The sequence below is a fragment of the Aquila chrysaetos genome, chromosome 2 (assembly GCF_900496995.4).
Source record: "Aquila chrysaetos chrysaetos chromosome 2, bAquChr1.4, whole genome shotgun sequence".
Taxonomy (NCBI): Eukaryota; Metazoa; Chordata; class Aves; order Accipitriformes; family Accipitridae; genus Aquila; species Aquila chrysaetos.
Window position 1 is genome coordinate 55414716 of NC_044005.1, and position 27361 is coordinate 55442076.

The 27361-nt window shown below is 44.5% G+C and overlaps 1 protein-coding gene across 1 annotated transcript in view; it reads left to right on the forward strand.

Annotated features, from left to right (window-relative positions):
* Positions 1-534: 534 nt before the first annotated feature.
* MAN1A1 (mannosidase alpha class 1A member 1) overlaps positions 535-27361 on the forward strand; it is a 152174-nt gene continuing 125347 nt past the window's right edge. The window contains exon 1 of the mRNA XM_029997561.2: positions 535-1440. Coding sequence (XP_029853421.1) covers positions 832-1440 — 609 coding nt within the window. The 5' untranslated portion in view covers positions 535-831. The remainder of the gene's footprint in view (positions 1441-27361) is intronic.

Consider the following 27361-nt stretch of genomic DNA (forward strand, 5'->3'; position numbering starts at 1 on the left):
GAGTTGATGGGCTCTCAAACACGACATTCCTTTGCGCCAACACCCGTTGCTCTTTCAGTTGCGCTAAGCGCAGACGAAAAGTCGAATTTTGACGCTCCCGTCCCCCCCCTCCCCCTGCTTCCTCGCAACAGACGCCACCTTTTACCGGCGGGAACAGAAAATTAAACCCCCGGGTTTTGGGGGTTTTTTTGGGTTTTTTGTTTTTTTTCTCCCGAGGAACACGCGGGCCCCGCGAGGCGGGCGGTGCCGCTGCCTCCCCTCGCGCACGTGCGTGCACACGCGTGTGCCCGTGCGCGCGTGCAGAAGCGCGCACGGAGCCCGGGGGGCGGGGGGGGGGGGGGCGCGTGGGCGCGTGGGCAGGCAGCTCGCGGGAAGCCCCCCCCCCGGGGCTGACCCCCCCCCCCCCCCCCCGGGGTCCGATAGAGCGGGAGAACGGCAGAACGGTCGGCGCCCGCGCCCCGCCCCGCCCGCGCCCCGCCCCTCCCACCATTGGGCCGGCGGCTGCCCCGCCCCGCCCCGCCCCGCCCCCGAGCTGCCCGGCAGTTCCGCGCGGGCGGAGCGGGGAGCGGCACCCGCGGCGGCGGTCCGGCAGCATGGGCTGGAGCTGACAGCGCCCGCCCCGCTTCAGACGCCGAGCGCTTTGCCGGCGGGTGGAGCGCGGCAGCGGGGAAGGGAAAAAGTTGCCGCTGTCCGCCCGGGGAAAACTTTCTGCCGGCGAGGCGAGGAGGAGGGAGGAGGAGGCGGCGGAGGAGCCGAGCCCTCCGGTGCGGTCCCTGCGCGGCGGCGGCGGCGGCGGGACGCGCTGCGCTGCGCTGAGGCGGCGCGGGGGCCATGCCCGCCGCCAGCCTGCTGCCGCTCTTCGGTAGCGCGGCGGGGCCGGGGGCGCTGGGCGGCCCGGCGGGCGGCGGCGGCGGCGGCGCGGGCGGCGGGGGCAGGAAGGCGGCGGGCCCCGGCGCGTTCCGGCTGACGGAGAAGTTCGTGCTGCTGCTGGTGTTCAGCGCCTTCATCACCCTCTGCTTCGGGGCCATCTTCTTCCTGCCCGACTCCTCTAAGCTCCTCAGCGGCGTCTTCTTCCACTCGGCCGCCCTGCAGCCGCCGCCGCCGCCGCCCGGCGGGCAGCCCCGCGCCCCGCCGCAGCCCGGGGCCGGCCCGGCGGCGGCAGCGGTGGCGGCGGCGGCGGGCGGGGCGGGCAGCCTGGAGCGGATCCGGGCGGACCACGAGCGGGCTCTGCGGGAGGCCAAGGAGACGCTGCAGAAGCTGCCCGAGGAGATCCGCAGGGACATCCGCCAGGAGAAGGAGAAACTTCTGCAGGACGCCCGCGGCAGGAAGGAGGCGGGAGCCCCCGGGCTGCCCCAGCGCCTCTTCCGCCAGCCCGTCGGCGCCGTGGGGCAGGAGCCCGCCGACCCCGCCGTCCGGCAGCGGAGGGCCAAAATCAAAGAGGTGGGTGGCGGCGGGCGGGGACGCGCCTCGGCACCCACGCGGGGCGGGGGGGGGTGTGGGGGGGTGTGGGCAACAGGTCGCAGGCGGCGGGGTGGGGAGCCCCGAGCCCTCCTGCCTCCTCCTCCTCCTCCTCCTCCCTGCCGGAGAAGGGGAGGGGGGGGGGGTCTGTCTGGCCGGCCCTCGCTCGGCAGCCGCCGCGCACGTCGGCTTCGTCGCCCGCGGTTGCACCCTCGCAGCCCGCCGTGCGTCCTGCGCGGCCGCGGAGCGAGCGCTGCCCGCCGACCCGGCTGCGCTCCGCGCCGGCTGCGCCCTCCCCTTCTCCCCCCCCCCCCCCCCCCCCCCCCCCCCCGTTACCGACCTCCCCCAGCTGTTGCACCGAAGCCCGGGGAGGAGGCAAAGCCCGGCGAACGACTCCCGGGAGCCCCATCGCGACGCGGTTCCATCTGCGCCGCCCGTGGGGCATCCCGGTCTCGGTCGCCGGTGGGTGAGCGGCGAGTGTCCCCGTCCCCCTCGGCCCCCCCCCCCCCCCCCCCGGGGGTGCGGGGGGACGGTGTCCTCCCGGTGCCGCACTGGTGGCGGAGGGGGGGTGGGGGTGGGGTGGTGGTGTCACTTCAGGGATGTCGCGATCCGCCTCGGAGTCGTGCGGTTCGCTGTTCGGTGCGATACCGGCTGGCTGAAGAGTTGAGGGTATTTGGCAAAACGGAGGCAGTTTGGGTTATAGCGGGAAGGCATCCGAGCTGGATGTGCTCCGACCAGTTCCCTGAACTGCCTCGCTCGTTCGTGCTGCGTGGTTGGTTCAGGTACCGTGTTAAAGTCCTTCCTTACGGAAATTCGCCGAACTGTGTATAGGCAAGTCTGTCGTGAGCAGAGCTTGACAGGGTCCTCCGACAGAAGAAGAATTTCCTTGATAATATTGTTCAACTTCCCGTCATTACTGCCCGGTTTATTTATCGAACTGACAATTGCAGCTGCCGGCAGAGATGAGGGTTTATGAATTAATTAGTAGTATATGTTTCCTGTTCTGTGGTGATGGAAATGAGATAGGAGTGAGACTATAACTCCTGAGTATTTCTGTCTTTGCGAAATATCATTAGCCTTATTTCGACTGATTTATTTTTATGGTTCGTTTGTGCAGAGCGGTCTGAAAAGTGAGCCCAGACATCGCACGGAGCACCGGATAATAAGCTCTCACAAATCTCAAGTTGTGTTCTGTGCTCTGGACTCCTTGCATCAGTTTAACTATTTTAGCAAATTGTGCAGCAGTCATAAGCAGTAAATACCAACGCAAAGGTATTTTGAAGGGAAAAACTCTCAGGAGTGCGTGGTACAGACCGCATCTCGAAGTGCGCAGAGACTACGGTGTCTTCTGGTTTAGTCACAGAGCCTCCCTGAGGCATACGGAACAATTAGAAATACCAGCAAACTCTTTTTCCAGTTATCTTGAATTGCCATGTAGAAGTATTTAGAAGTAATGAGGCTCCAGACCTGATGTACGCGATTCTGTAGTATAGAAGACTGCAACAAGTAAATAAGCAGGAGGAAGAAGATAAATACACAGCTGCTTTTGCTGGTCCCGCTCTGTGCCGGGTAGTCCCAGTTATCTTTTATTATAAATGGATACACGTGTGTATGTGTGCATATATTTGTATGTGTGGGTGTATATGCGTGTGTACATACATACCCCAGTATCTCTTCAATTTTCCTTCCTCCCTTTCCATTCCATCGCTCTTTCTGCTTCACTTCTACACAGGAGCCACCAACAACACAGTAACCCCCCAAACCAGATTTTTGGCTGTGTAAGCACAAGAGATGACAGAGGAACTGCACTTCGTTTCCAGATCTTTAGTTTTTCTTCATATCTCAGTATAATTCTTCAATACTGTGTGTTCTTTCTGGGAGTTTCCTTTCCTCCTGATTCAGTATGTGACTTTAACATGATGTTTACTTAATTGCTCTTGCATTTTTGCAGTACCTTGACTAGATTAATTTTTTCTTTCTTAAAGATTACTTTGTTTTACAGTCAATGAAAAAAAAAAAAGTGTTTCCTATTATGTGTTAACTTGCTTCACATTGTTTCATGTGTTGGCCTTCATGTTGCTTTTTTCTGTCTTTGCAAACTCTTGTCTACTTTCTTTATGTTGATACTTTACCGTCAAGCTGGAATTCTAATCTGCAGTCTTTTTAGAAACAGTTTTAAATTGTAACTCTTTAAAGTATGAACTTTTGTACTACACTGTACATGTACCAAAACTGGAATTATCCCTTAAAGCTCCTCTCCTTTTGCCTGGTGGTTGCGTGCTGGAGGTGCAAATGTAAAGAATCAGCTTTCGTACTCTTTTGAGCCTGGAATTTGTGTCTGCGTTGTATGATGTGTGTCGTATACCTAGAACTCAAAATTTGAAACTATTCATGTGGAGAAGAAAGCAGGCTACTTTAAAGGAAAAGAATGCCAAAAACTACGGTTGTTCCTCCCTGCATTTCTGTCCTGGAAGAGCTCTGTCTCATCAACATGCTGACATAAAGCTGAGAGGGGAGAGAGCTTAGAGATGTTTTGTTCATTTACTGTTTCAAATTTTAAGTTGAAATGAGTGTTTAGAATTCTAGCCAGTACAATATGGTTTGCTATCACAAAACAATAAAATGCCATGACTTTATAGCATTTCTTAACAAAGTTTTGTTATAGAAATTTGTAACCATTTTTTCTATGGCATACTCTTTTGTATTTAAAAAAAAAAAAGTTAAAAAAGGTGGGAATATAAAGATTCTTGAACCTTTTTTGGTATAGGAACCAACATAGTATGACAAATAACTAGAAAAATAAGTTGCTAGAAGCTTATCGAGCGAGTAAAAGTCTTGTGGAAACATGGAGAAGCGGAGATCGTGTTGCTGTCACTGCCTTCCACTCCGTCAGAGCGAGACAGTTGCTCTCGAGGTCTAGCGTGTGGTAACGGTCCCACCGCGTTACACCCGCAGGGCCTGCCTGTGCGCAGGTGTGCCTCTGCAGATAAGGGACGTGGGCCAAAGACCGGCGATGCTGCCGTGTTCCTCTGTTTCTCTTCTGCTGCCGAGTTGCAGGCAAACTCAAAAGAAAGAGGGGCTGGCAGTACTGCCGGCAGTGGGGTTTGCCCAGTACTTCCTATTGTAAAACCGCTGTCGATTGCTTGCGACTGCTGAATTTTTTACTGGCTGACCTGCTGTTGCCTGCTCTGAGCGTCTTCCTCATGCCACATGCTTCAGGAAGGCTTGAGCGAAGAGGCACAGCCGCTTTTGAGCATAGCGGTGCACTTGTATTTTGTCAGAACTTGAGTTCTTCGGGCAGTTCCGCTGACGCTCTGGTGTCTCCGTGACTTGGGGCAGGGTCTGGGTACCTGGTACACCTCACACTGCTCTCTGTTTCGGTGTCCTGGTAGGAGCCCCAGACTGTGAATGAGGTTTGTATTCCTGCTCTTCCATTCACTGATGTGAGAGGTGGCCCCTCTTTTGAGCCAGTACCTCCTGTGATATCTGTTCCCCATCTGTAAAAAAAGGGGGAGTGGAAGGCAATGATGAGACTGTTCCACTCAAATAAACTGAAAGGCTTCCAGTCTCTGCTCTTGTCACTGTTGGTTGTGGCTGGACGTGATTAGTTCTGATGTCCAGGGAAGACTTGCAGGTATGTAGGCAGTTTGGAAAAGGTGGCAGCTTGGTATGAACAAAAGAAGTGATTAGAAGAGGATGGTAATAGTGGCAACAGGCTATGGAGGCAGGAGATGCACTGTTTCAATTAGGAGAATCTGACTTTGAATCTTTTCCAAGTCTCATTCCTCTCTCTTACAAAATAAATAAAAAAAAAAAAGTGATTGAATTATTTAGGTGTTAAGAAAATAGCAAAAACTGAACGCTTTTTATTTTAGAGGAAAGGAATAGAAAACAATGAGTGAGCTAGCGCAGGTACTAGAAGCAATATAATCACATTAGTGCGGTGCTCTGGCCAGGCTAATTAATCCTGCTGAACAGCAAGCTATTGGTGTTGGTGGAGCATCATACTAATGCAGCTGTGCTGTTCTTGGAAACCGTACATATTATTGTTTGGAGCTGTTTGGACAAGTTTTCAAGATAAAAGCCTGCTTGATAAACTGGAATCGATGTCCGAAGAGCATGATCATGAGGTGCTCCAAATACTTGCACAGCTCTCGACTGTTACAGTCATCTAGTAGAAGTCCTGGCGAGGAGAATTTTATTCACTGGTTCTCTGGTCATTCCTGAGCACCTTTGAGCTCAACAGGGCAGTGGTCGCAAGTCAGCAAAACAGACTCCGCAGCTGAAGATTAATTACTTCACACTGTCTTTCTGTAAAGAACTGAATTGAGGTTGCATTGGCAGTGTGAATTCTGGCGCTTCCTGAGTCCTCAGCATTCATTTTGTTTGTTTAATTGTTTTCTGTGGCGGCTTTTATGCAGTTTAGTTGGAAGTCATTGGGTTAAGCAAGAAGCCTCAGTAATGTTGCGGGGAAGTTCAGAAGTATCTGGAGGAAAGCAAGCTTGTGAGCATGGAAATAAAGCACTAATCAGAGATCTAATACACACTTGACATAGTACTTGGGCGTAATCAGAACTCTCCCGTTAACAAGGAGGAGTGATGGCAAAATTACAGGAGGTGGCTCGCCGCTGAAGAAGGGCGGTTGGCCCCCGGTGCCTTCCTGCGTGCTTTCCTACGGCCTGGTGTCCTGGTGCTGCTGCTTGGCAGGGTCCGGTGCCAGGTTGGGGGGAGATTAATTTCCTTTTGCTGATTTTTATGAGATAAGGGGAGCTCACTAATACTCGTTGCTGACAAAAGAGGAGGGGAAGTCTCTTTCGACTGCCTTTTCCCACTGTCTACTTTGCATTAATTCCACTGTAGCCCTCCGTAAGCTGCTTCAGCTCACTAAACCAGCAGAAAACTGCCAGAGAAAAAAAGTTGGATGGTTTTCTGCCAAGGTGGCGAGTGGCGAGTTGAAGGCCTTAACGGAAGGATCGACTTGGTGCTGGTTTTGGTTGTGGCGAGGGAACGGTAGATGAAAGAGTTACGAAACCTCTTTCAGTAACCTTGTTTTAGGAGTTGGTATCTGATCTTCTGGCCTAGCTTCTCCATTAAAATTGAATCTCCGCAGTGTGACATTTGCAGAGTAAAGGTTCAATCTACTGCAATAACCTTCTGTAGCAGGCTGAAGTGCTGCGCTTCAGGAGGCTGTTACGTCCCAGCCCCTCTTCTCAGAACAGAAAAGGGGAAAAGAAACACAGTGGCAGGAATTAACTGAAGCCCCAGCTTCTGTAGACCAAAATTCAGAGTGCTTTTACTGGGAGGAAGGTTGTGGGGGCCTGCATGGGAAGGGAAGGGAAGGAGTTAAAATGCAGCTGTGGAAGTATTGAGTGGTTTGGGTTTCAAACAGAAAAAGCCACCTTCCCTGATGGTACATTTCTTTAAGAGCAAGATACCGAAAGGAAAGGAATTAACATGTAATGAGTAAGCAATGTGGTGATTCCTGGTGACATGCTGATGATGCAATGCATTTCGAAAGAAGTTTTCTTAAAGTACTTTGTGACCTTAATGCTGACATCTTGTAGCTTTCATTTAGTTTGTCAAAGGAGTTTAAAATTAATTTTGGTTTCCCCCGCCCCGCCCAAGCTTTATTTACCTACCTATAATCTTCAGTATTTTTGTATCTACTAGTTCTTTTTGAGTGTTTTGCAGTGCCTTCCTTCCTGATAAATACTGTTTATTGTAGTTTTTATCTTTTTTCTTTTTTTTTTTTTTTTTAAATGGTTTTATTAAAGACACTAAGGAGGTGAATTAAGTGCCTAAATACAGGGAATCAGATATGGTGGGTAGATAGGTACCTCCTACCCCTAATTTAAGGGCATCTTCCTGGGCCTCATAGGCACTTTTCCTGGTTTTGGGGGGAGATTTTTGCTCTTGTGAAGTGGCAGCTGGAGGTGGCAGGGCTTATCTTATGGCACCTAAATGTTACAAAACAGTAAATAAAGTTACTTGCTTAGGGATAATGTCACTACAAGACACAGAGAAGCTTCATCTGAGTTACTAAGTACGGTTCACTGTGACTCTTGGTCCTGTATGATTCACAACCTTTTGGTTCTGTCACTTGGCAGACCCTAGGAGGAGCCAGTTCAACCCGCCGACCAGACAGAAAGCTACCCCAGCTTTTGTTGGGTTCGTGGTACCTGGTGGGGTAGGGAGCCAAAATGGCTTAGTGGAGGTCTGAGCACAGTGGAAGCGGTGGACCCTCGCTAAGCCAACGTGTTTGAAAGGAGAGCACAGTGGAGGAGAATGGGACTGAGGCATCTTTTTGTCCACAAGACACGAAATAGGGTATGCCTTTGCCAAATAAATGTTCTTTCTGCTGGAGGCCCTTAAGGTCTTTTTAGGGGAGGACATTGTTTCAGGTGAGTTGATTCAGCTGTGGTTTTTGGTTGGTTTTTTTTTTGAGAACCTGCCAGCCTCTTCTCGGTCAAGTGACTTGAAGTTTCTGCCATGCAGGCGAATGCCTGTCCGATTTGAACATCGGTCGTGAGATGGAGGGATATCTCGGTGTCTGTGTGCACATCTGACCGGGATAGGGTGTGTTCCTATTGGTAGTTCATGCTTTTTCAGCCTTACACCTGTTTTCTGTGAGCTAACAAGAATATTTAATTTCTTACGTTCAGACTTGGTCTATGCTCTCAAGAGGTACCTTTACCAAAACCAACTGAACGTCCTATGTAACAGGATCCTCAGAATTGTGGGGAAGATGAAAAGGCTGTAAAAGTTCAGTGGAAGACATCTGGCTTTCACAAAAAAAATCAAGCACATGATTAATTCTTTAACTGAAAACCCATGAGCACATTTTATGTAAAGGCAAAATGTAAATTCCAGACACGCAGGACTGTTTTTGTGAAAGCTAAATAAGGTAATGTAAAGGCGTGAGGTAAAGCTTTAAATGTCTTCTGCGTTTTGGCAAAAGTTTTATTCTCATGGTGATGATTTCGTATTTAATGTTAGTATAGCTGCCTATGGCAGCCATTTAATATAAAGAAATAGAGTAAATCGTCATGCTGGTGAGTACAGTTGCTTAAGGCTGTAGTTCTGTGCTGTGGGCAAACTGAAGCAGAAAAATTCCACTTGTTTATTAAAATCTACCGTTAAGGCCAAAAAATGTCTTATCTCATTCAGGGGGGAAATAAGAGTGGTTAGACAGCCAGGCTTTGATAGCTTCTTTGAATGTTAATGAAAGCACAGCACTATGAAAAGGAAATCATGGACAGACAGGAGACAGCACTACTTGTGGAAGGTAATTAACGTCGTTACAGAAGCACTTGTATGACTGTTGGATGGACAGGCCTTTTCTTAAAGCTATCTGAAACATACTGCTGTAAGAATTGTTGAGTGTGTTAACTTTCTGTTTGGTTGGTTTTGTTTGTTTGTTTTCTAGCTTGGGGAGCCAGCATAGGTGTAAATTTCTGTGGTTTTCATCTTAAATAGAATATCTTAACAAGTAGTTCCTTTATTTACAAATAATTAATTTGTCTCCCTAACTTATTTGGCAGAGTAAGAGTAATACTTCAGGAAGGTGGCTTTGATTCAGTGTTTGCTGCTGTCTAACAGTGCAGCACTTCTCTGGCAATAAACTGCTGCCTGAGATGGTACAGAGATGATGAAACACTCTGGTTGTGTGGTTTTTTGGTAACAAACTTAACTACTCAAATGTATCTCTGTGTAAAGTATGTTTTAGACATTCAGTTTTGAAGGATTTTGTGATCTATTTCTAAGTTATTTCTAGAACTGTCATTTAACAAATGAAGAAAATAATTGTTGAGGTGGGCCTATGAATTAAGCAATATGGGCAATGTACCAGATACTCAATTTAGGGGTTCCTTCTTTTGTGTTAAAATCTCCTTTATCTACAAAATTTGTTTAGGGGTTTTTTTTTTTTTTTTTTGCTTGTTTTTTTTAAGCATGTGATATAAAGAATGTGTGCACGCTTCTAAGAAGCATCTCTTTTTCTGTTTTCCATGACTTTTTATAATTGGGTCTGCAAGTCTGTCATGAAAACATAATTGGTGAGTAATAAAGCGCACGCTTGCCTGAACCAGATTAAATGAAACCTTTTACGGAATTGCGGTGAAGCCGCTGTTGTATCACAGTGCTCGGCAGCCTTGCCTGCAGAGTCCAGAAGACTTTACCATTCTGAGAAAGGCGTTTGGTTTTCCAGGGGTGAGAGGGGTCTAGTGCCTTTCACAGTGACAGGTTTAAGAGCAGAACTTGACTACCTGGATCGTGTTTGGCTGTTCCCCCACTAAACCAGGGGCGAAGGCTGTCTTTGCTCCTGCCCATGCTGCAGGTCTTCAGCCTGGGCATGTCAGCTCGCTGGGGTCAGCCTAAACCTGGGTTTTGGAGTCTGGTTCGTGGGTGCACACGGGCAGCTGTGGTTTGCCACTAAACTGCTGCTAATCGCGCTCTTTATTCCAGGGGGAGGCTGAACCTGAGACTCCCTGGCTCTACGTTTAGGTCGCTAGCTGTAAGCTTTTTAAGCAATAGTTGAAATCAAATGCTCTGGTCCAGTGCTGTTTTGAAGGAAGGCAAGTAAGGTAGTAAAACTCCCCATTTGCCTTTCTTGCATCTTGAAATCTTTGGTTTGAACTCTGTTGTAACCAAGAAATGCTTGTACGAAATAATATGACAACTTGCTATAACTCTCTGCAGTAAGCTGATTGGATTTTATAGCTGGTGTTTATGAAGATACAGGTATTGCTCATTCTGATGCCTCTAATTTTAAAAGCTTTTCAAACAGATTGGATGAGCACATAACCTGCTGTTACATTCTTATAACTGTTAAAGTTAAACATTCACAGCCCTTGTGGGAACACTGAGATATGCAGTCTCTTATGCAAAGGTAACTACAAGTGTAAAATCTACTTTCATTTGTCCTCCCACTCCCTCTTGGAAACTATATGTACCTTGGCTTTTAAATTGTCTTAGGAATAAAGGAAGTGAATGGAAGTCTGGCTTCTGAGAAACTTGGGCCCTTTTTTTTTTTTTTTTTTTAAATGCAAATCTCTAATAAGGTAAGAAAATACATGACGATTGGAAGAGATGGTAGGCAATATTGAACAAAGGACCAAAATGATTCTGTGCAGTGAATGAGCTGATGACTGTGGAACATCTGGCTGTTACAAGACTTCCTGTGCACATCTCAAAAATTATTTCAGAATAATTAACTTTTTTCTCCGATGCCGGGCAGAAACAGAAGTTGCAATTTCAATGTAAAAGCGTGCAGCTTTGCAATTCTCATGTAAAGATACATGTCGCTGGCATTTAGGTTAGAGGCAGTACTGTGTATTGTTTATATGAATACAGTAGAAAGGAAAGAACATCTGATACTTTTTTCCAGGATTTTACATCATCTGACTTGTGTAGGGGCGATCTTATTGCTTGGCAACATAAACCCTCTTTTTCAATTATTTATTCAAAGTCAGTATGTGCTTTTAAAACATTGCAATAAAATTGCATTAGATCAGTGTGGCTTGCTTCTTTAATTAGTATTCAGACCACTGCGTGGCTATTTTTTTTAAAGTATCTGCATATTTTTCTTTCGCTTAGTCCACTGCATAATAAACATCTCTGTGCCTTTTGAAATTTCTTTTGTTCAGAGACTGCTTTCTTCCAAGGAAATAGGAAGTAGCTTGTGTAAAAGAATACCAAGCTAAAAAACATTTTGCTTTCAAAGTGTAGTGCTTAAGGAGATAGTAATTTTACTATTCACCGATACACACATGCAGATGCAGACCCAGTCTTTAACTCCACTGTCAGTTTTCTCACTGCCTTTGAGCACTGACATCTGTTGATGTACTGAATAGTGATACTAATGATAAAGCTTTGCCCATATTGCTGTCTGTAGGGAAATCTGCTGCTTGTTACTGTGGTTATAGTTCTCCACCCATCTGTGATTTTGAGAATTGCACTTTAAATTTTGTGTTGGACCTAGATAGTAATACTAGATTCGTTCAACTAAAACTTAAAGAAGAGAAATAGATGTTAATCATTTGCACTGATGGATTTCCGCCCCCCCCACCCCCATCAGGCAACAGAAAGCCTAATTACCATTTAGGGAGTAGAAGAGTTATACACATTACATATTTAAAAAGTCATAATACTTCAAAGCTGCATACTGCTTTCTTTGTTCTGGTGAGATCGTCTGAAGAATCACCACGGGAGAAACTACGCTATGTAAAGACAAACTGCAAATTGATATTTTTATGTCTTACTCTGTAAAGCTCTAGAGTAAGCATGGCACTGAACCTGAACTGACTCTTCATAGAAATGTGTGTGATCTTGTCAAGGGCTGAAGTGACATCACAGATCAAGAAGGGCATTTCAAAAAATGACCTTTCTGAAGAAAAACCCGTAAGTCTCTTCATGCAGTTTCTTTAAAAAAATCACTGTATTCATATATTGAGACACGAGATGTATTTGTATCTGTCTCCATATATATGTTTTACGTAAGAGCCAAATATATTGTACAGTTGGTAAATGATAAATTCTGTTGTCCGTAACTAACAATGTAGTTTGTTCAGGGCAAGCTCTGATCTGAAGAAACACCTTGAAAAAGTAAAAGGCATCGTTTGGTTTGGTTGGTTGGTTGTTTTTTTTACACAAATAGTCATCTAAATTGAAAAGATAATTAAACGTACACTGCAAGCAAAATCCAGAACATTAGGATGGAGCAAAGAAATCCTTGTATTTCAATAATCAGTTTTGCTCAAGTTATTTTTTTGTTATATAAATCTAAACCTTGCAGAAAGTAGATGCTCTGTTTAGACTTCATGGGAACAGTTTTCATATGCAGCCTGATCATCTGAAAGCATTATGGAGACATGGTTGGTCTGCATTTATGCACACTGTAGTCCTGTTTGTTCTTTCTCCCAACCTTCTCCTTACCACAGGATTTTGTTGTTGAGAAGGAGGGAGATTCAGACTTGCCACTGGACCTCTGGAGGCCTGATCTCTTGCTTAGAGCATGGCTGACTTCAAAATTAAATCAGGTTGCTCAGAATCTTGGGTACCGAAGCGTGGAAAATCTCTGCGGAGGGAGATTCAGCAGTCCCTCTGGACATATTCCAGTGTCTGAAGACCCTTATTGTAGGCTTTTTAAATTATTCTTGTATCTACTTAGAATTTCGCTTTCTGCAACCAGTGACCACTGCCTTTTCTCCTTTCATTGTGCACCACTGAGAAGAGCTTGGCTACCTTTTCTCTGTGGGCATCTACTAAGTCATTAAGAAGCCTTCTCTTCTCCAGTCTGAACAAACCCAGTACCATCTATCTCTTCTCATATGTCATGTGGTCTCCTTTTTTTTTTTTTTTTTTTTTTAAATCTCTACTTGGTACAAGGGAGCTGAAGACCAAGAACAGGGCTCCCATTGAGGCATCAGGAATGTCGCATAGAAAGTGTTAATTACTTCCCATCACTCACAAGCAGTCTTGCTAACGGAGCCCACTATACAGTTACTCTTCATCACGGCCAGGATGCCTTGCTTACTTGTTGTTGAAACAACAGGTTGTTCACCAGGACACCCAGGACATTTGTTGCAAAGCTGTTTCCTAGCCTGTAAGTTCCCATCGTGTTCTGTGGCGCGGGATTATTCCGCAATAGGTACAAGATTTTTGCATTTGCTTTTATGGGGCTTTGTGAAGCTTGTCAGCTCGCTCCTCCAGGTTGTTGAGGTCCTTCAGGTGGGAGCCCCACTCTCCAGCTTCTTGATTGCTGGAGTTTGGTGTTACCCACGAAGGGTATGTTCTGCTCTGTTGTTCAGATTAAGCCCAGAGAAATGTCACTCGTAGCTAGCTGCCAGTTAGATTTTGACCTGTTTACTGCTGTCTTGAGCTTGTCAGTCCAGCCACTTTTTTCAGCAACCTTGTTGACCAGCCATCTCGTCCATGCCGTTTTGGCTGCTGTAGTGCTAAGGGGAACTGCGTCAAAAAGCACGCTAAAGTCAAGGTAAGTGAAGTCTGCTGCTCTGTCCTCATCCACAGAGTCAGTGGCTTCATCATGATAAGTAACTGGGTTGGTTGAGCACATTTTGCCCTTGGGAAATTATGCTTGCTGTTCGCAAAGGTGTTTCTGTCCTTCATGTTCCTGGAAATAGATTCAAGGAGGATTTGCTCCGTTTTCTTCCCAGGGTTTGGAAGAAGGCTGACTGACTGGCCTGTCATTCCCTGGATCTTCTTTCTTGCTTTTTCCCTCGGTTACCAGGGACCTCCCTTGGTTACTACAGCCTTTCAAAGGTGATCTAGAGAGGCCTTGCAGTGACATCAGCCGAATCCCTCAGCATCGTCAGAAGCATCTCATCTGGTCCCATGGATTTGTGAGCATCCGTTTTGCTTAAGTGCTCTGTTCCTAGCTTGGTCTTCATTTACCTGACACCCTTCCCCAGTCCCTTGCCACCTAAGCCCCTCCTCGTGCAGCTCCCTTGCTCTCCTGCCATGGGACGTTGAACGTCGACGACGTCTTCTGGGCACCTTAGCCCTACAGGGAACTCCCCTGTGGGATCCTGCGGATCAGGTCCCTGAACAAATTGAGCTTGTCCCCCTGAAGACTGGGGTCTTTATTACTTGTCTGCCTCAGTTCCTTCAGGATCCTCAACTCTCCTGTCTAGCATTTAAATAGGCTTGGGGTTTAGACATTTTGCATTCATGCATTAATTGTTTTGAAGTGAGCTTTGATTATGGGAGGTGGGGTGGTGGAGGGAAATGGCGTGTAGCCTTTTCTGGCTAATTTGCATCTGTGCTACCTCTCGGTTTCATTAGGGAAGCCCAGCAGGCAACTGCATGTTAGCAGGTATTTTGAAATTTTTTAAAAATGAGGAAATGGTTACTGGTCAGACTGATACGGTTAATATAGGGAATTTCCCTTTGAATTTTTGAAATACAAGCTATTGATGGAAAACAGAACTCTTAGTTGCAGCTTTTGCCACTTCTGTGGGTGTGAATGGGTTACTAGCATACTGACAGGGGCTGGGAGATGTGCCATCCAAGAATCATGCTGTTTTGAAGCTTCTTCCTTCTACATACCTCTGATCAAAATATCAATGACCTGATATTTACGCATGGCAAGTAAGGATGTGAAAGCTAATACAGTGTCAGTTAAAATGGAGAGGTTCAAAGTTTGGATTGTAACTGAAATGGATACTACTGAATAAGATTTAAATCACAGTTCTGTTTGATTTCTTTCTTAAGGGTCTAACTTCATTTGTAAGCAATTAAAATTAGCAAATACTTATTGCTAGCTTACAAACATGTTTTTTGATTAAATTTCCATCGGTTTTGTGTGACTTGTCGCGTGGTTTACAGCAGACACTGTCAGTATTTTTACAGTAGGGTTGTACTACTGCACTGCACAACCAGTTCACGAGAGTCCAACTCTTCAGGATTTGATTTTCTGTCACTTTTGACATCGCAAAGAGGTCTGGCTTTACGGAAGCTTGGTTTTCAAAATGAAGTCTTTCTTTATACTGCCGCATGCTCAGTGTCCAAACTCACTCGGCACTTCTAAAAGGGTAGGTTTCCAGTATTATAGCAATACATGAGCATCCCTTCAATTTGACATGCCTGTCCTGATTTTGTGATGTGAGAAGCAAAGCTCTTTCCAGCTATAGCAGGGACTATATAACCTTCCTTTTGCCCTAACTTTATGATCCTTTGTTATGGGAACAGTGATCACCCATAGTTTTTATTTGGCACTTAAAGCAAAAGTGTGAAAAGGTACTTCTGGTGGGAATAAGTTTGAGGAAAGGGTCTCTGAGTTTTGGAAAGCAGTCAAGCTTCTTTTAACTTTTGTTGGACTTTTTTTTCCTTAAATTTTCTACTAAGTGTGTGTATGGAGGTTTCATCAAGAAAGTAAGTTATTCTGAATCTTGTTTAGCAATCCAAAGCATGACCGGTGGCTGCGTCTCCACTTCTACATTTTTGATCTGTGACTTGAAGTAAAAATTCAGCATTTCATTTTCTGATGTAAAGCAGGTCCTGTAGTCTAACCTGTTGAAGGTCACACCACTTCGGTCTCTTGCATGTGAAGAGAAACTTTAGATGAATGGTCTTCTGATCTGTATGTGCTGGGCATTGAAAAAACATTTTTTTTTTGTTAGCTGTAGTCTTGATCATGAGAACCTAGAAGGACACAACTATTACAAAGTTATTTTAAACACATAATAGTGGACTGCAAGATGTTAACACATGCTCACTTCAGAGTGACACTATAGTAGCTTCCCGGTGTGCTAATTACCTGTGACTGTGTTCTGTGATGGGGGGGGATTTTGTGGAGTTTTTTTTCTTCCCTTCTGTTTGAACACAGTATTTTTGTGATGCCTATTTTATTCTTTATTTGCCATGAGGAGTCTTACTCACTTCAGATTCATGCCACTGTTTGAAAAATGAGTATGTTTTATTTTCTGAGGAAGGAACAAGGCCAGCGGCTGATGTCTCAAAAACAGCTTTGAAAGTCGTCCATGTTCGTGTGAACACTGCAGCGCAAATAAACGGGGACGTGATCTACTACCTCAATGTCAAACATACCTAGTGTCTGTTTTACCAGCCCTACCTTATGTCCACACGGAGAAACTTTTTCCTAAGAACTTTGTGGCTGGTTTTACTGCAGCTTCGCTGATAATGATTCTCTTGTACTCTGTAACTTCATGTTGCCATTAGTCCTGTGTTATGTGGGGAACTTCTGCGGGCTGTAAAACGAGCTGTGAATGTGCTATAATCAGAAAGAAAATAACTTATTCATAGTTTCTCTTGGATATTCCTGCTGTGCTTTAATATCCAGTTTCAAATATGTTGTTTATAGGAAGCATCCTGGGTGTCGTTGTATGTGCTGTTATCAAAACAACTGGGAATTTGTTATGTGCTACCTTTTCTACCACCACATTACCCTCCCCCCAAAAACCCCAGTCAAATTTCAACTTCTGTCTTTTCTTTAAAATAGTTAAGGACTTGACTGAATTCCCCAAAGAGGTTATATAGAAGGAGGAGGGAAACTTTGTGGGTTTTCTGATGGGATAAGGAACAATGAAACTAATGTGAAAGAAAACTTGCTCATCTTTCATTTGAAAACTAATAACTGGGAACATCACGGCTGTCCTACATTTTACCAAAGAAACTAGCATATAAAAGAGTGTTTGGAGTGAAGTGGAGGAAGCTTTGTGTGTGTGTGTGTATGTATATATAAATACATAATGTGTGTTAATGAAAAAGAGACCAAAGAAAAAGCTCATACTTTAATATGTAGAATTATTGCCCCAAAAGTAGAGCCAAACTATAATTTTTACCACCTTTTTAAACACGGTAAAGAGGGTTGTAGCATGCTGTATCTGTACAAATACTATCTGTATTTGCTCTTACTGTAATTAGCGTGAGTGTTTCACAGCCGTTCGGGCTTGTATGTGAGACTGAAACCTGGGAAATGCCCTCGTTTTGGCTGGTGGGTAGGGAGGAAGTGTTTGGTAGCTTGGATGATGAAAGGTAGTTCTTGAAACATACTGTTTCAAGCTATATATGAAGATGTACTAATGACTTTATTGTGTGAAGTCTGATTAAATGTTTTATTATTCGTATATCTTACCTTTTGCCCTTTGGACTGCTGGGCGGGAATAACATTTCTGATCTTCAGAAGTGCTACTACTAATTAAATACAGACCTCTTTGGGTAAGAACAGCATTTGCTTGCAAGTCACAACATCTTTAAAAATAAATTTTATTCACTATTTTATAGCTTACTGAGAATCCTAATCAGCAGTTCTCGATCAGCTTTTTATACAAGGAATTTGATAGCAACTACTTTGTACAGTTAATCCATGTAGTTAATCCCTCTCACTTTGGGACATACTCAGTTTCATTCATGCTCTCCAGCTTTTGTGATATGGTTAGCATTACTGCAGTAGCTATGATCTCAGTACTACCTCCAGGTGAATTTAGAAATATTTTTGGTTTTTTCTAGCAGAATTTTCATTTCTCTTAGCATCTATCCCTAAACCTACTTGGTTCTGTTTCTACAGACAAATAGTGAAAATTCGCGTTGTGAGGAGAAGCAAATAATTTTTACGTCTTCACAACCTTTTGAGATCTGTGCAGTCAACCACTTTCCCCAAATCAGCACAAACCCATGTTCCTTTCATTCTCCCTTGGGCTGTGGCAGTACGCTTAAAAATCTAACCAGCCATGGCTCTGCCAGGTCAGAGCTGGAGGCAAATTCACCAAAAAAACAGTGTTTTTTTGGTACACACCTTGCCACTGAAAAATCCTCTTCCCTGAAGGCAGGGTGCATGTGCTGGTGTTGATCATAGAAGAGATGTATGTGCACTTGGTGCCAAGCCATTTGGACTGCAGGGGCCAAATGTTTCTGGAAATGAATGCGGATTGCGGAACATTTGTACTTTTTCTTGCAGCTTTGGTCATGTGATGAACATACATTCCTTTATTTGCTTTATAATGTGGACGAAAGCCAAGCTAACTAAAACTATAGTTCACTTTGATCTGTAAAAACCATACCTTGCATGAACAAATTGATTACAGTAGTTTGCTCCCAAGAAGAATATTAGTGTGCGTGCATGGGATCACCAGCAGATCCCTCCAGCTGGGGCAAAGGATTAATCTCTCCCACTCCCTACATTTTAAGGATACCCGTGACATGATGGCATGAAACTGGCTTTTCCCAATGCTTTCTTAAAGCATTCTAATAGCCCTTCTTCAGCATTGAGAGTGGAAACAGATAAGAATTGGGGCATTGCAGTGGGTGAGCGCTCCCTTTCTTTATGGCCCTATCTGTCAGTTTCAAACAAGGCAAATGCTACTCCACAGGGACTGCTGTTCTCCAGAAAGCAAGCAGTAAGCAATTTCTCTTAAAATCAATGCAAAAAAACCCACTAGACTGCAAATATTAAACAAGTTTTTCAGGGCAAGTGTTTTGGAGAACTGCAATTTTTGAATCTGAGTTTATGTAATACTGTCAGGAAACTTCAAATGCAGATATATTTCTGATGTGTTGCCTCTCTTGCAGAGCCTTCTTTTTCCATTATGCTTGACACCCCCGTGGGTTTAGTTTGCAGTCTGATTACAGCACTAGCTTGCACCAGCAGGCATTATTGACTTTTAGAAGCAGGTATGTACATTTGATGCTGACTTTAAAACTTCCTCAAAAAATGTAAAATACTTCCTCAGTATTTAAACTTGATGGTTTCTTGCTGTGGCTTCTGGTTATTACCTATTAGCAAGATAGCAGTAGCATCATATATAAGGTAGGCGTGGAGTCAGCTACAGAAATTGAAAGTCTGAGCTGCTGCGTATTTTAATTACACCGATGCGTTTGCGGGACCAACAACAGGCGTACTCTCTGGCTCTCAGTTGTTGGCCAGAGGCTGTGATACAAGACCAGCTCCAGATGCACCACGCACCAGAGCAAAGCCTTCTCTCCTGCATTGCACAGCCCAAAGGCTTTCCTGCTACGTCTCACTGCTCTCGGATGGGACGTGAAGAGCTCCAGGCTTCAGCACTTCAGCTGTGGGCTCTGACTGGTGTGACACTTCTGGAGGGGTCTGCTTTGATTTAGCTGGAGCAATGGTTAGTGACCTGTTTCAGAGTCAGTAGCAGATGAACACACTGCCTAGTAGGTTTTGTCAAAGCTACTATGCTAGTACATGTAAAAGGACTAGACTCAAAGCTGATTTCTCAAAGAAACAACAGCCTTAAAAGAATGTAGGCTATTAATGGGTACAAGTAGAATACAAGGAAATGAGTCTCTTCTGTTTCAGCAGGGTAAGACAGTGACAGACTTGGCTTGTTTGTTTTTATGACTGACAGATGGGACAATAACATTTCCCCTTCAATATCCACATCAGCACTTCGTTGCCTTCCTTATCTGGTGCAGGTAAATTTTTAACTCTCAGTTAACCATGCCAGCTAAAAGTTTGTAAATAGGCTTCACCTGGTGTGGTGGGTCAGCCCTGGCTGGAGGCCAGGTGCCCACCAAAGCTGCTCTATCACTCCCCTCCTCAGCTGGACCCGGGAGAGAAAATATAACAAAGGGCTCGTGGGTCGAGATAAGGACAGGGAGAGATCACTCACCAATTACTGTCATGGCCAAAACAGACTCAGCTTGGGGAAATTAGTTTAAGTTATTACCAATCAAATCAGAGTAGGAAAATAAGAAATAAAACCAAATCTTAAAACACCTTCCTCCATCCCTCCCTTATTCCTGGGCTTAACTCCACTCCTGTTTTTCTCCACCTCCTCCCCGCAGCATCGCAGGGGGATGGGGAATGGGGGTTGGGGTCAGTTTGTCACACGTTGTCTCTGCTACTCCTTCCTCGTCAGGGGCTGGACTCCTCACTCTTTCCCTGCGCCGGGTCCCTCCCACAGGAGACAGCCCTCCACAAACTTCTCCAACGTGAGTCCTTCCCACGGGCTGCAGTCCTTCAGGCACAGACTGCTCCAGCGTGGGTCCCCCACAGGGTCACAAGTCCTGCCAGAAAACCTGCTCCAGCATGGGCTCCTCTCTCCACAGATCCTGCCAGGAGCCTGCTCCAGCGCGGGGTTCCCATGGGGTCACAGCCTCCTTCGGGCACCCACCTGCTCCAGCGTGGGCTCCTCTCCACGGGGTCCCAGCCTCCTTCGGGCACCCACCTGCTCCGGCGTGGGGTCCTCCCTGGGCTGCAGGTGGAGATCTGCTCCACCGTGGACCTCCCTGGGCTGCAGGGGGACAGCCTGCCTCACCATGGTCTTCCCCACGGGCTGCAGGAGAATCTCTGCTCCAGCCCCTGGAGCACCTCCTCCCCTCCTTCTGCACCGACCTGGGGGTGTCTCACATATTCTCACTCCTCTCCTGGCTGCAATTGTGCAGCTTTTTTTTCCTTTCTTAAGTCTGTTCTCCCAGAGGTGCTTCCACCGTCGGCCATCTTAGAGCTGGCGTTGGCTCTGTTGGCCATGGGGGAAGCTTCCAGCAGCTTCTCACAGAAGCCACCCCTGTAGCCCCCCCGCTACCCAAACCTTGCCATGCAGACCCAATACACCTGGCCTGGTTCTAACTACATGTGACTCTTTCTGGAGACTATCCATTAGTGTTAAGAGCTGTTACTGTGGCAGCAAAATCAGTGGTAGTACACTAGCATGGGACACAGCGTTGAGTTTCCAGGTATGGAGTTCTGTTGTGGTAGATACAAAGCGTATCTTCCCATCCTCAGGTGTGCTGCTCGCTCATAACTTAATGAAAAGTTTCCACCTTTAATGATAGGCTTAACTTTTATTTAACAGATCTCACAGAAGTGATTGCTTTTTTTTAAATGACGCTTTAGACCACTAGCTTTTTATTTCAGTGACAAGCTAATTCTGTCAAGTGTGAATCTGCTGGCCACACAGCATCCTGTGTTTTGACTGCTATTTTAGAAGGTAATTTACTTGTTCTAACAAGTTCTACTTCCCTGTTACAGAGTAGCGCCTTAATTGTATAGAGGAGTCAAATTTTGATTTTGACACACATTTCTTTGTACTAGCCCTCAGCTTATATTTCAGATACATACAGGTTTGCTATTTCATGAAACGCTTATCAGATAAGTGTATGAAAAAGGTGGAAGTGAAAGTCAGTGGACTCCTGAATTAAGTCTCCTACTGCCTGTCCATAGTGGACTGCAGGTTGCTTGGGTTCTAAATTAGTACCATACCTTTTAAAGAAAAATACTTCCTTTTACTTCTCCAAAGTGGTGTATATATAGATATGTCCTGGCAATACTGCATTGGTAAAAGTTAAGAGCAATGAGGTATTTTAAGGTATTCTGAACTAGCTCCTAACAACATTGTCCAAATCAAGAAAGAATTGTTAAAACGAACTTGGATAGCCAGAGCAGAGATCTCCAGGTTGCCTTTGTAAGCCTCGACAGTCAAACAAAGAGAGTCCTGAAATATTCCATGTGCTTGGCAGACCTAAATCACTGGATGCAGAGGGTGATGGGGCTTGCTTTTCACAATTAACAGGAAACAACTAGGATACATTGTGTTCTACTGTAAACAAGTGATGCCTTCCAAAGTGTCCTGGTTTTAAAACAAAGAAAGAAACAAACAAAAAAATTACTATTACGTATCCAAGTCATGATGTGCAGATGAGCTCTCTCTGTGTGGTCAATAATCTCCTGTGCATGTGGAAAATATAATTCAGCATTTTGTGAAAGTGGGCAGACGAGACTGACTTAGGGATGTGTCAGGAGGTTGGCTGTGATGGTTTTCTTTTCAAGTGGTCATTACAGGGTGGAAACCTCAGAATGAGAAACTGATGTAGCTTTTCTGTGTTAGTCTCAAGCACAGTAGCAGGACAACATTTGGAAAGAATGAAATGTCTCTCAAATTTCTTTGATGTCAGAGTGAAACGTCATATTTTTGTGAAAATGTAGTATTAGAATAACAACTATTTCTTCACCTTTCATTTTTAAAAGGGAGACGTTATGAAAGAGTAAGTTCTAGGAATAAAACATTGCAGTTTTGAGAAGACTGTAAGAAGCTGTCTAAAATAGCTTGTATGTTGAACAACTGTGCTCAAAAAGAGAGCTTTGTGTAGTTCTGGAGAAGTGTAATATTCTTAGAAGGACTGAAACCTCCGTTGTCCTAAACGGTCATCTCTAAGGTGTGTTAGTTTAATGTGCTAAATGTTATATTTGAATCCTTAAAAGTTAAAAGCTCTGGATTTCTGTAATTTGATTCTGAAATCAATAAGTGTATGGAGACAGTGAGATCATAGGCAGGTAGCCTGCATGTCAGTATTAGTAAAAGGGTGCTGCTCGTGAACATGGTGTAGAAACTGGATGCTATGATAACACGTGGCTATTTTATGTAAGCTTTTTATGGATGGATCTTATGAAGCATTTCAGAGAAGATTAGAACTGCCTCCCCATTTTAGAATGCAGGAACTAAGTTAGATTTAAAGCACTTTAGCTCCTTCTAACACACAAATAGTAGATAATTAGAAGGAAACTGAATTACCCATCTCTGACAGTCAGTCTGTTCTCCACCACAATGATCTTTACCAAAATTCATAATAAAAGCATACTTTGTTTCAAAATTTTAAGATTAAATAGATTCAGTGTTTTCCAGGAAGGTAATGTAATTGGGAGAAAGGCGTAATAATAAGACATCGATTTTTATGGTGTATTTAGTGGTGTTATTTAAGCCTATTCTGAGAAATATTCCTGTTTGTCGAATGTTGGGTACATCAAAGGAAAGTACGAGATGACAAAATCAGAACAAACCTGTTCTTTACACATTATGTTGTACAGCTGTAAAGCCCTTTCAGCAGGATGTTGTGAATATAAAAAATTTACACAAGTTCAGAAAACAGTTGAGTAATTTTGTGAAAGAAAGCTCTACTGGGGATTATTAATCATACAAGCATCACGTCTGGCTCTGAAAGTCCCCGACTCTCAAACTCTGAACACTCCTGTTATTCATAAGAAGTATTTCTGTTTGCTCGTACTGTTCCTAAACTTTTGTTAGGGGTAGGAAGCTGTAGTAAGCCTTTTAGACTCTCATTTAGCAGTCATTTTTTGTGTTGGGAATCTTCTGAGAACTGGAATGGTTGTTGCCTGGCTTGTACTGAGAGAAATCTATTTTTGAGAGAGGAACAACGACCAAAAAAAGGTCCTGAAGGTAGATGCTGGAATTATTTCAGAATGGCCCAAACAGAAATCCTACCTCTCTTAAATAGGGTTACATTAGTATTACCCAAATGCTCAGTTAACGGGCTATAAACATGGGGAAAGGTCTGTTCCATGCTGTACGTTGTTAGGACATCAGGAGGTCCCCTCTAGCTGTTCCCTCGCCGGCAGGAGGGAGAGCACCCAGGTTCCCCCTCACTGCTTAAGTCAGATGCAGGTATGACCAGAGCATCAACAGATTGATTGTCCTGTTCCAAGAAGCACTGATAACGTGCCCTCAAACACCTGATTTGTTTCCCCTTGTATTCCCTTCTCCCACTTCTCCCTTTCCAAGTTCTTTCCATTTACCATCCTTATCGCTTCCCAACTGAACATCTCGGCCCTGTTTCCATTTCCCTACTGGCCTCAATTCTGTTGACTGGTAAATTCTGTTAAGCTAGCACTCCCCTTCTTTTATCTCTAGAGCCTGCCTGCCCTTTCTCATGTTGCTATCTTCTTAGTGGTGCCACAGGACAGGGTGAGCCATCTTCATATATGCTACTCCTCCTCTGTTTTCTGTAGCATCTCACTCTTGGTGGTGGCGTTACCTTGTTAGAGGCACCACAAGCCTGGGCGTGCCATTCCTGTGCTACCCTGACGTACGGAAAGCCTTGTAGTCTGTAATTCTTTATGTCTGTGCCCCAGAAAAGATTGCAGAATAATACAGTTTACATATACTTCTATGTTTACATAACTATAGATGTAGCTGGGGATTTCCTAAAGTCTTTATATTGGGATAACCACAGCTGTTTACAGTGGAGGTTAGGGAGCTTGGTAGCTGGAAAAGGGTAGATGTGGAAAAGGGATCAAGCCCGGAGCTGGATAGAGAACATTTCTTGTGGAAAAAAAAAAATTGTGATTCAGGGAAGAAATGTGAGACAAAAGAACAATTTATTTATTTTCCAAAAAAGTTTCACCCAAAAATAGATTCTTCAGAATTTACAAAATTTGCTCATGGGCAGCCAGTAAACCAGAAATGAAAATTGACAGGACCTGTCAAGCAGGCTGCTGGGGAGGCTCAGTCCCTGCCTGCTCCGCTCCTCACCCATCAGCCTGCCTGGAAGGGACTTGTCAAATCTGGCTTTGTAGCCACAGCAAGTGAAGTTGATGTGGTTTTGGGTTTTTGTTTGTTTGTTTGTTTTTGGTGGGGTAAGGGGGCACTGCTTTTTAAACATTGACAGTTGGATTTTCAGCAGGGAACTTCTCCACCAGCTCTACTCTACCAGACACTTTGTAGCTCAGTGACTTGACATAGGTATTATTTTTTTTTTTTAAATTATTATGACGATTTGGATGTTTTGTTTTCACTTTTGCCACATAATTTGGCTTATCTGTGAAGTATTTCTTAGGAATAGCTGCAGCAAACTCCCTAGATTATTTTGGATAGTTTAGGCTGAACTATCCAAAACAGTTTGAGGGAGAGCAAAGACTTCGTCTCTTCTGTATTGTAGTTTTAAGTGACGTAAATACTTTGATTGATCTCCTTTTAGGAACTTGAAATTAAGTGTGGAATCAACAGAACTGATCTGGGAAACTTGTGTGGTTTTTACATACCTGCCTGAAAAAAGCAAGAGAATTAAGAGAGTTCTGTGTGTTGGAAAACAAGTCCCATCCAAGGTCTTTCCCTTCTGCAAGCTTGCAGGTCTGTTAATTCTGTGGTTGGCTTCCCTGTTCCTGCTTAGGAAGGGACAGAAATTTCAGATAGTTGTTTGACTATGTTGTTGAGGAGCATTGCATCTTCTATTTTTTTTTTATGATACCTTATGTATTTGTGTGAGGTACCATATACATGCTGAGAAACTGGTAAATTTAGATGGCAGTGCAAAGCTAAAATTTTTGCCCGTTGTGGGAATAAGTCTCTACTGGGTGGGTGGGGTGGAAGGTGTCTCCTCCTAATAACACTACCCTGCATCAAAGTCATCACGCCGTTAGCTGTGTTACAGATAGCACAAACTGGAATTATGCTCCATTTGTGCTGTGAAAGCTATAAGGCATTTGAAGCACTTTTTGTTAACAGCTTAGGTAGTGCAGTATGAAATTTGGGCCACTATGACCATCTGCTCTCTCAAATCTTTCAGTATCCCATTAAGTTGTCACTGTCTGTATCTTCTGGCAATGATTCCTGAGTGTTTGCCTTTTCAGTAACAAACCTAACACTTGCGTGGTTCATTTGCTCCTTTTCTCTTTTACAAAGATGTTCAGGAGGAGCCCTTACTTTCTGTATGCCTTTACTTTTGTCTTGTTCTCTTTTTGTCCATTTACAAATAAGTACAGCTATTTTTTGGCCTTTCCATTGAGGAAAATACCTCTATGCCTCTTAATTGAATTCTTTCTGTTTCTTCTGTATCCACTACTGCCAGGAGGTGATTGGAACAGACCACTAGTATTCATCTTGGCTACTTTAATTGCATATCGGTTTTATGGTTTTCCATTTGTTTCCTTGTACAACTGAGCATCTGATTTCTTCTGCCTGTCGTGAAAGCATGAGCACAGACATTCTCCATAAGCCTGTGACAGCTCTTCTCAAATCCATGTAGAGCTGATGAAATATTACCAGTACTATAATTTGCGCTCTCATTTATAAAGGCTTCTTGCTGAGGAATATTTGGATATATAAGAAAAATATTGTGTAAAGCATTAATATGCTATGTATAGCACTGGAAGAGATGCTACCTAAGGGTTAAATTACTTCTAGTACGTAAAAGCAGATTTGCATAGATTTTTAAGATTGTTTTTAGATTGTATCCTTCCACAGAAGGATTCACTGCATATATATGCTTTTCAGTATAAAGGTGTCATTTCCAAGCTGTCATCCTTAACTCCAGCTTGAATGAAGGAAATTACAGATACCAGTAGGTATGTTTCATCTGTTAGGCATGAGGACAAGTATCTTACTACTTTTTCTGCAGATGTGTTTTATGTGAACTGGAAAGCTAACTTACAAATCTGGTCACTGTTCTGTAACACGTATATACTGTGGTAGTGGAATTAAGCAGAAGGTGTAAGGCCTGAGTGTCATGTAATTTAGGAACTTCACCAGCACTGGTTGTGTCAGGATCCACAGGCCAGGTAATGACATAAATGTTTCAAGAGGAAAACAAATGCCATGCAAAGAATGGTAATATTTAGGTTTATAGTATCAGTTTTGAATGCTATGATAAAACTGCTGAAGAAAAATAACTGATACGTGTTTTCTGTTGCGGTGGTTCTTTCACTGTTTGTACAGAGAGATGTGATGACTAATTTACAAGAACAAATTTTCACCTCAGAAAATTTGCTACTATACAGCCCATGTTTCCTGGAGATAGTTTGAGGGCTGCAGGAATAAATCTTTCTTAAAATAATTTTCTTCTGAAATCAAATGTGGCCCTGGGTAAGCTGTTTGATCAGTCCTGACCAAGATAAGTAGATGTTAATGTGAAATGGGCAGAAATGATGAATTCGTACACGACACTGGATCTTTCTTCATCATGTTTCGCTAGGGTCTGATTATCTTAATTGTTGTTCTTTAATCTTTCTATACTAAGGCAATAAGTAGATAGCTCTTAACTTCCTGTCAGAAATGAGCTGGCAGTGTTTTGCATAGCTGAAGTAGTTTACTCAATACAGAAAATACCTTGAACGCTGGGAAAAACCTTTCACAACTTGTAATTCTCATCTGAAATATTTTAAACAGCCGCAATCTTGGGCTGGAATTTGAGTTGCGTCCTTGTTGTCGATGGGGAGAAGCAGGTCGGTTTACTTGCTCTGTAAAATTCAGGCAAATATGTGCAGTCTGTACTGAATTTAATGGCATGGCAGGATAACTTGGTCTTGGAGGTCTGAGGAGGTCCCTGGTCCGGTGGAAACCCCCCGGTCGGACGGAGCCGGCACAGCCTCCCCGGGCAGCCTGCGCCTCTGCCCCCCTCTCCGGCCCCAGGGAAAAGCCTTTTCCTTGTCGGAACCTCTTTTGCTTGGTCCAGCCGATGCTCCGTGTCCCTCTGGCTCCCTCTCCTCCACCACCTCCCTTCAGGTACAGGGGGGTTGCTGCCAGCCCCCCCGGAGCCCTCTCCCCCCAGGCTGAGCCAACCCTATCCCTCAGCCTCTCCTCATGGGGCAACTGCTCCAGACATGACCACCTTGGGCCCCTTCACCCCACCCCAACTGGACTCACACCAGTTTATTGATCTCTTTCCTGCGCCG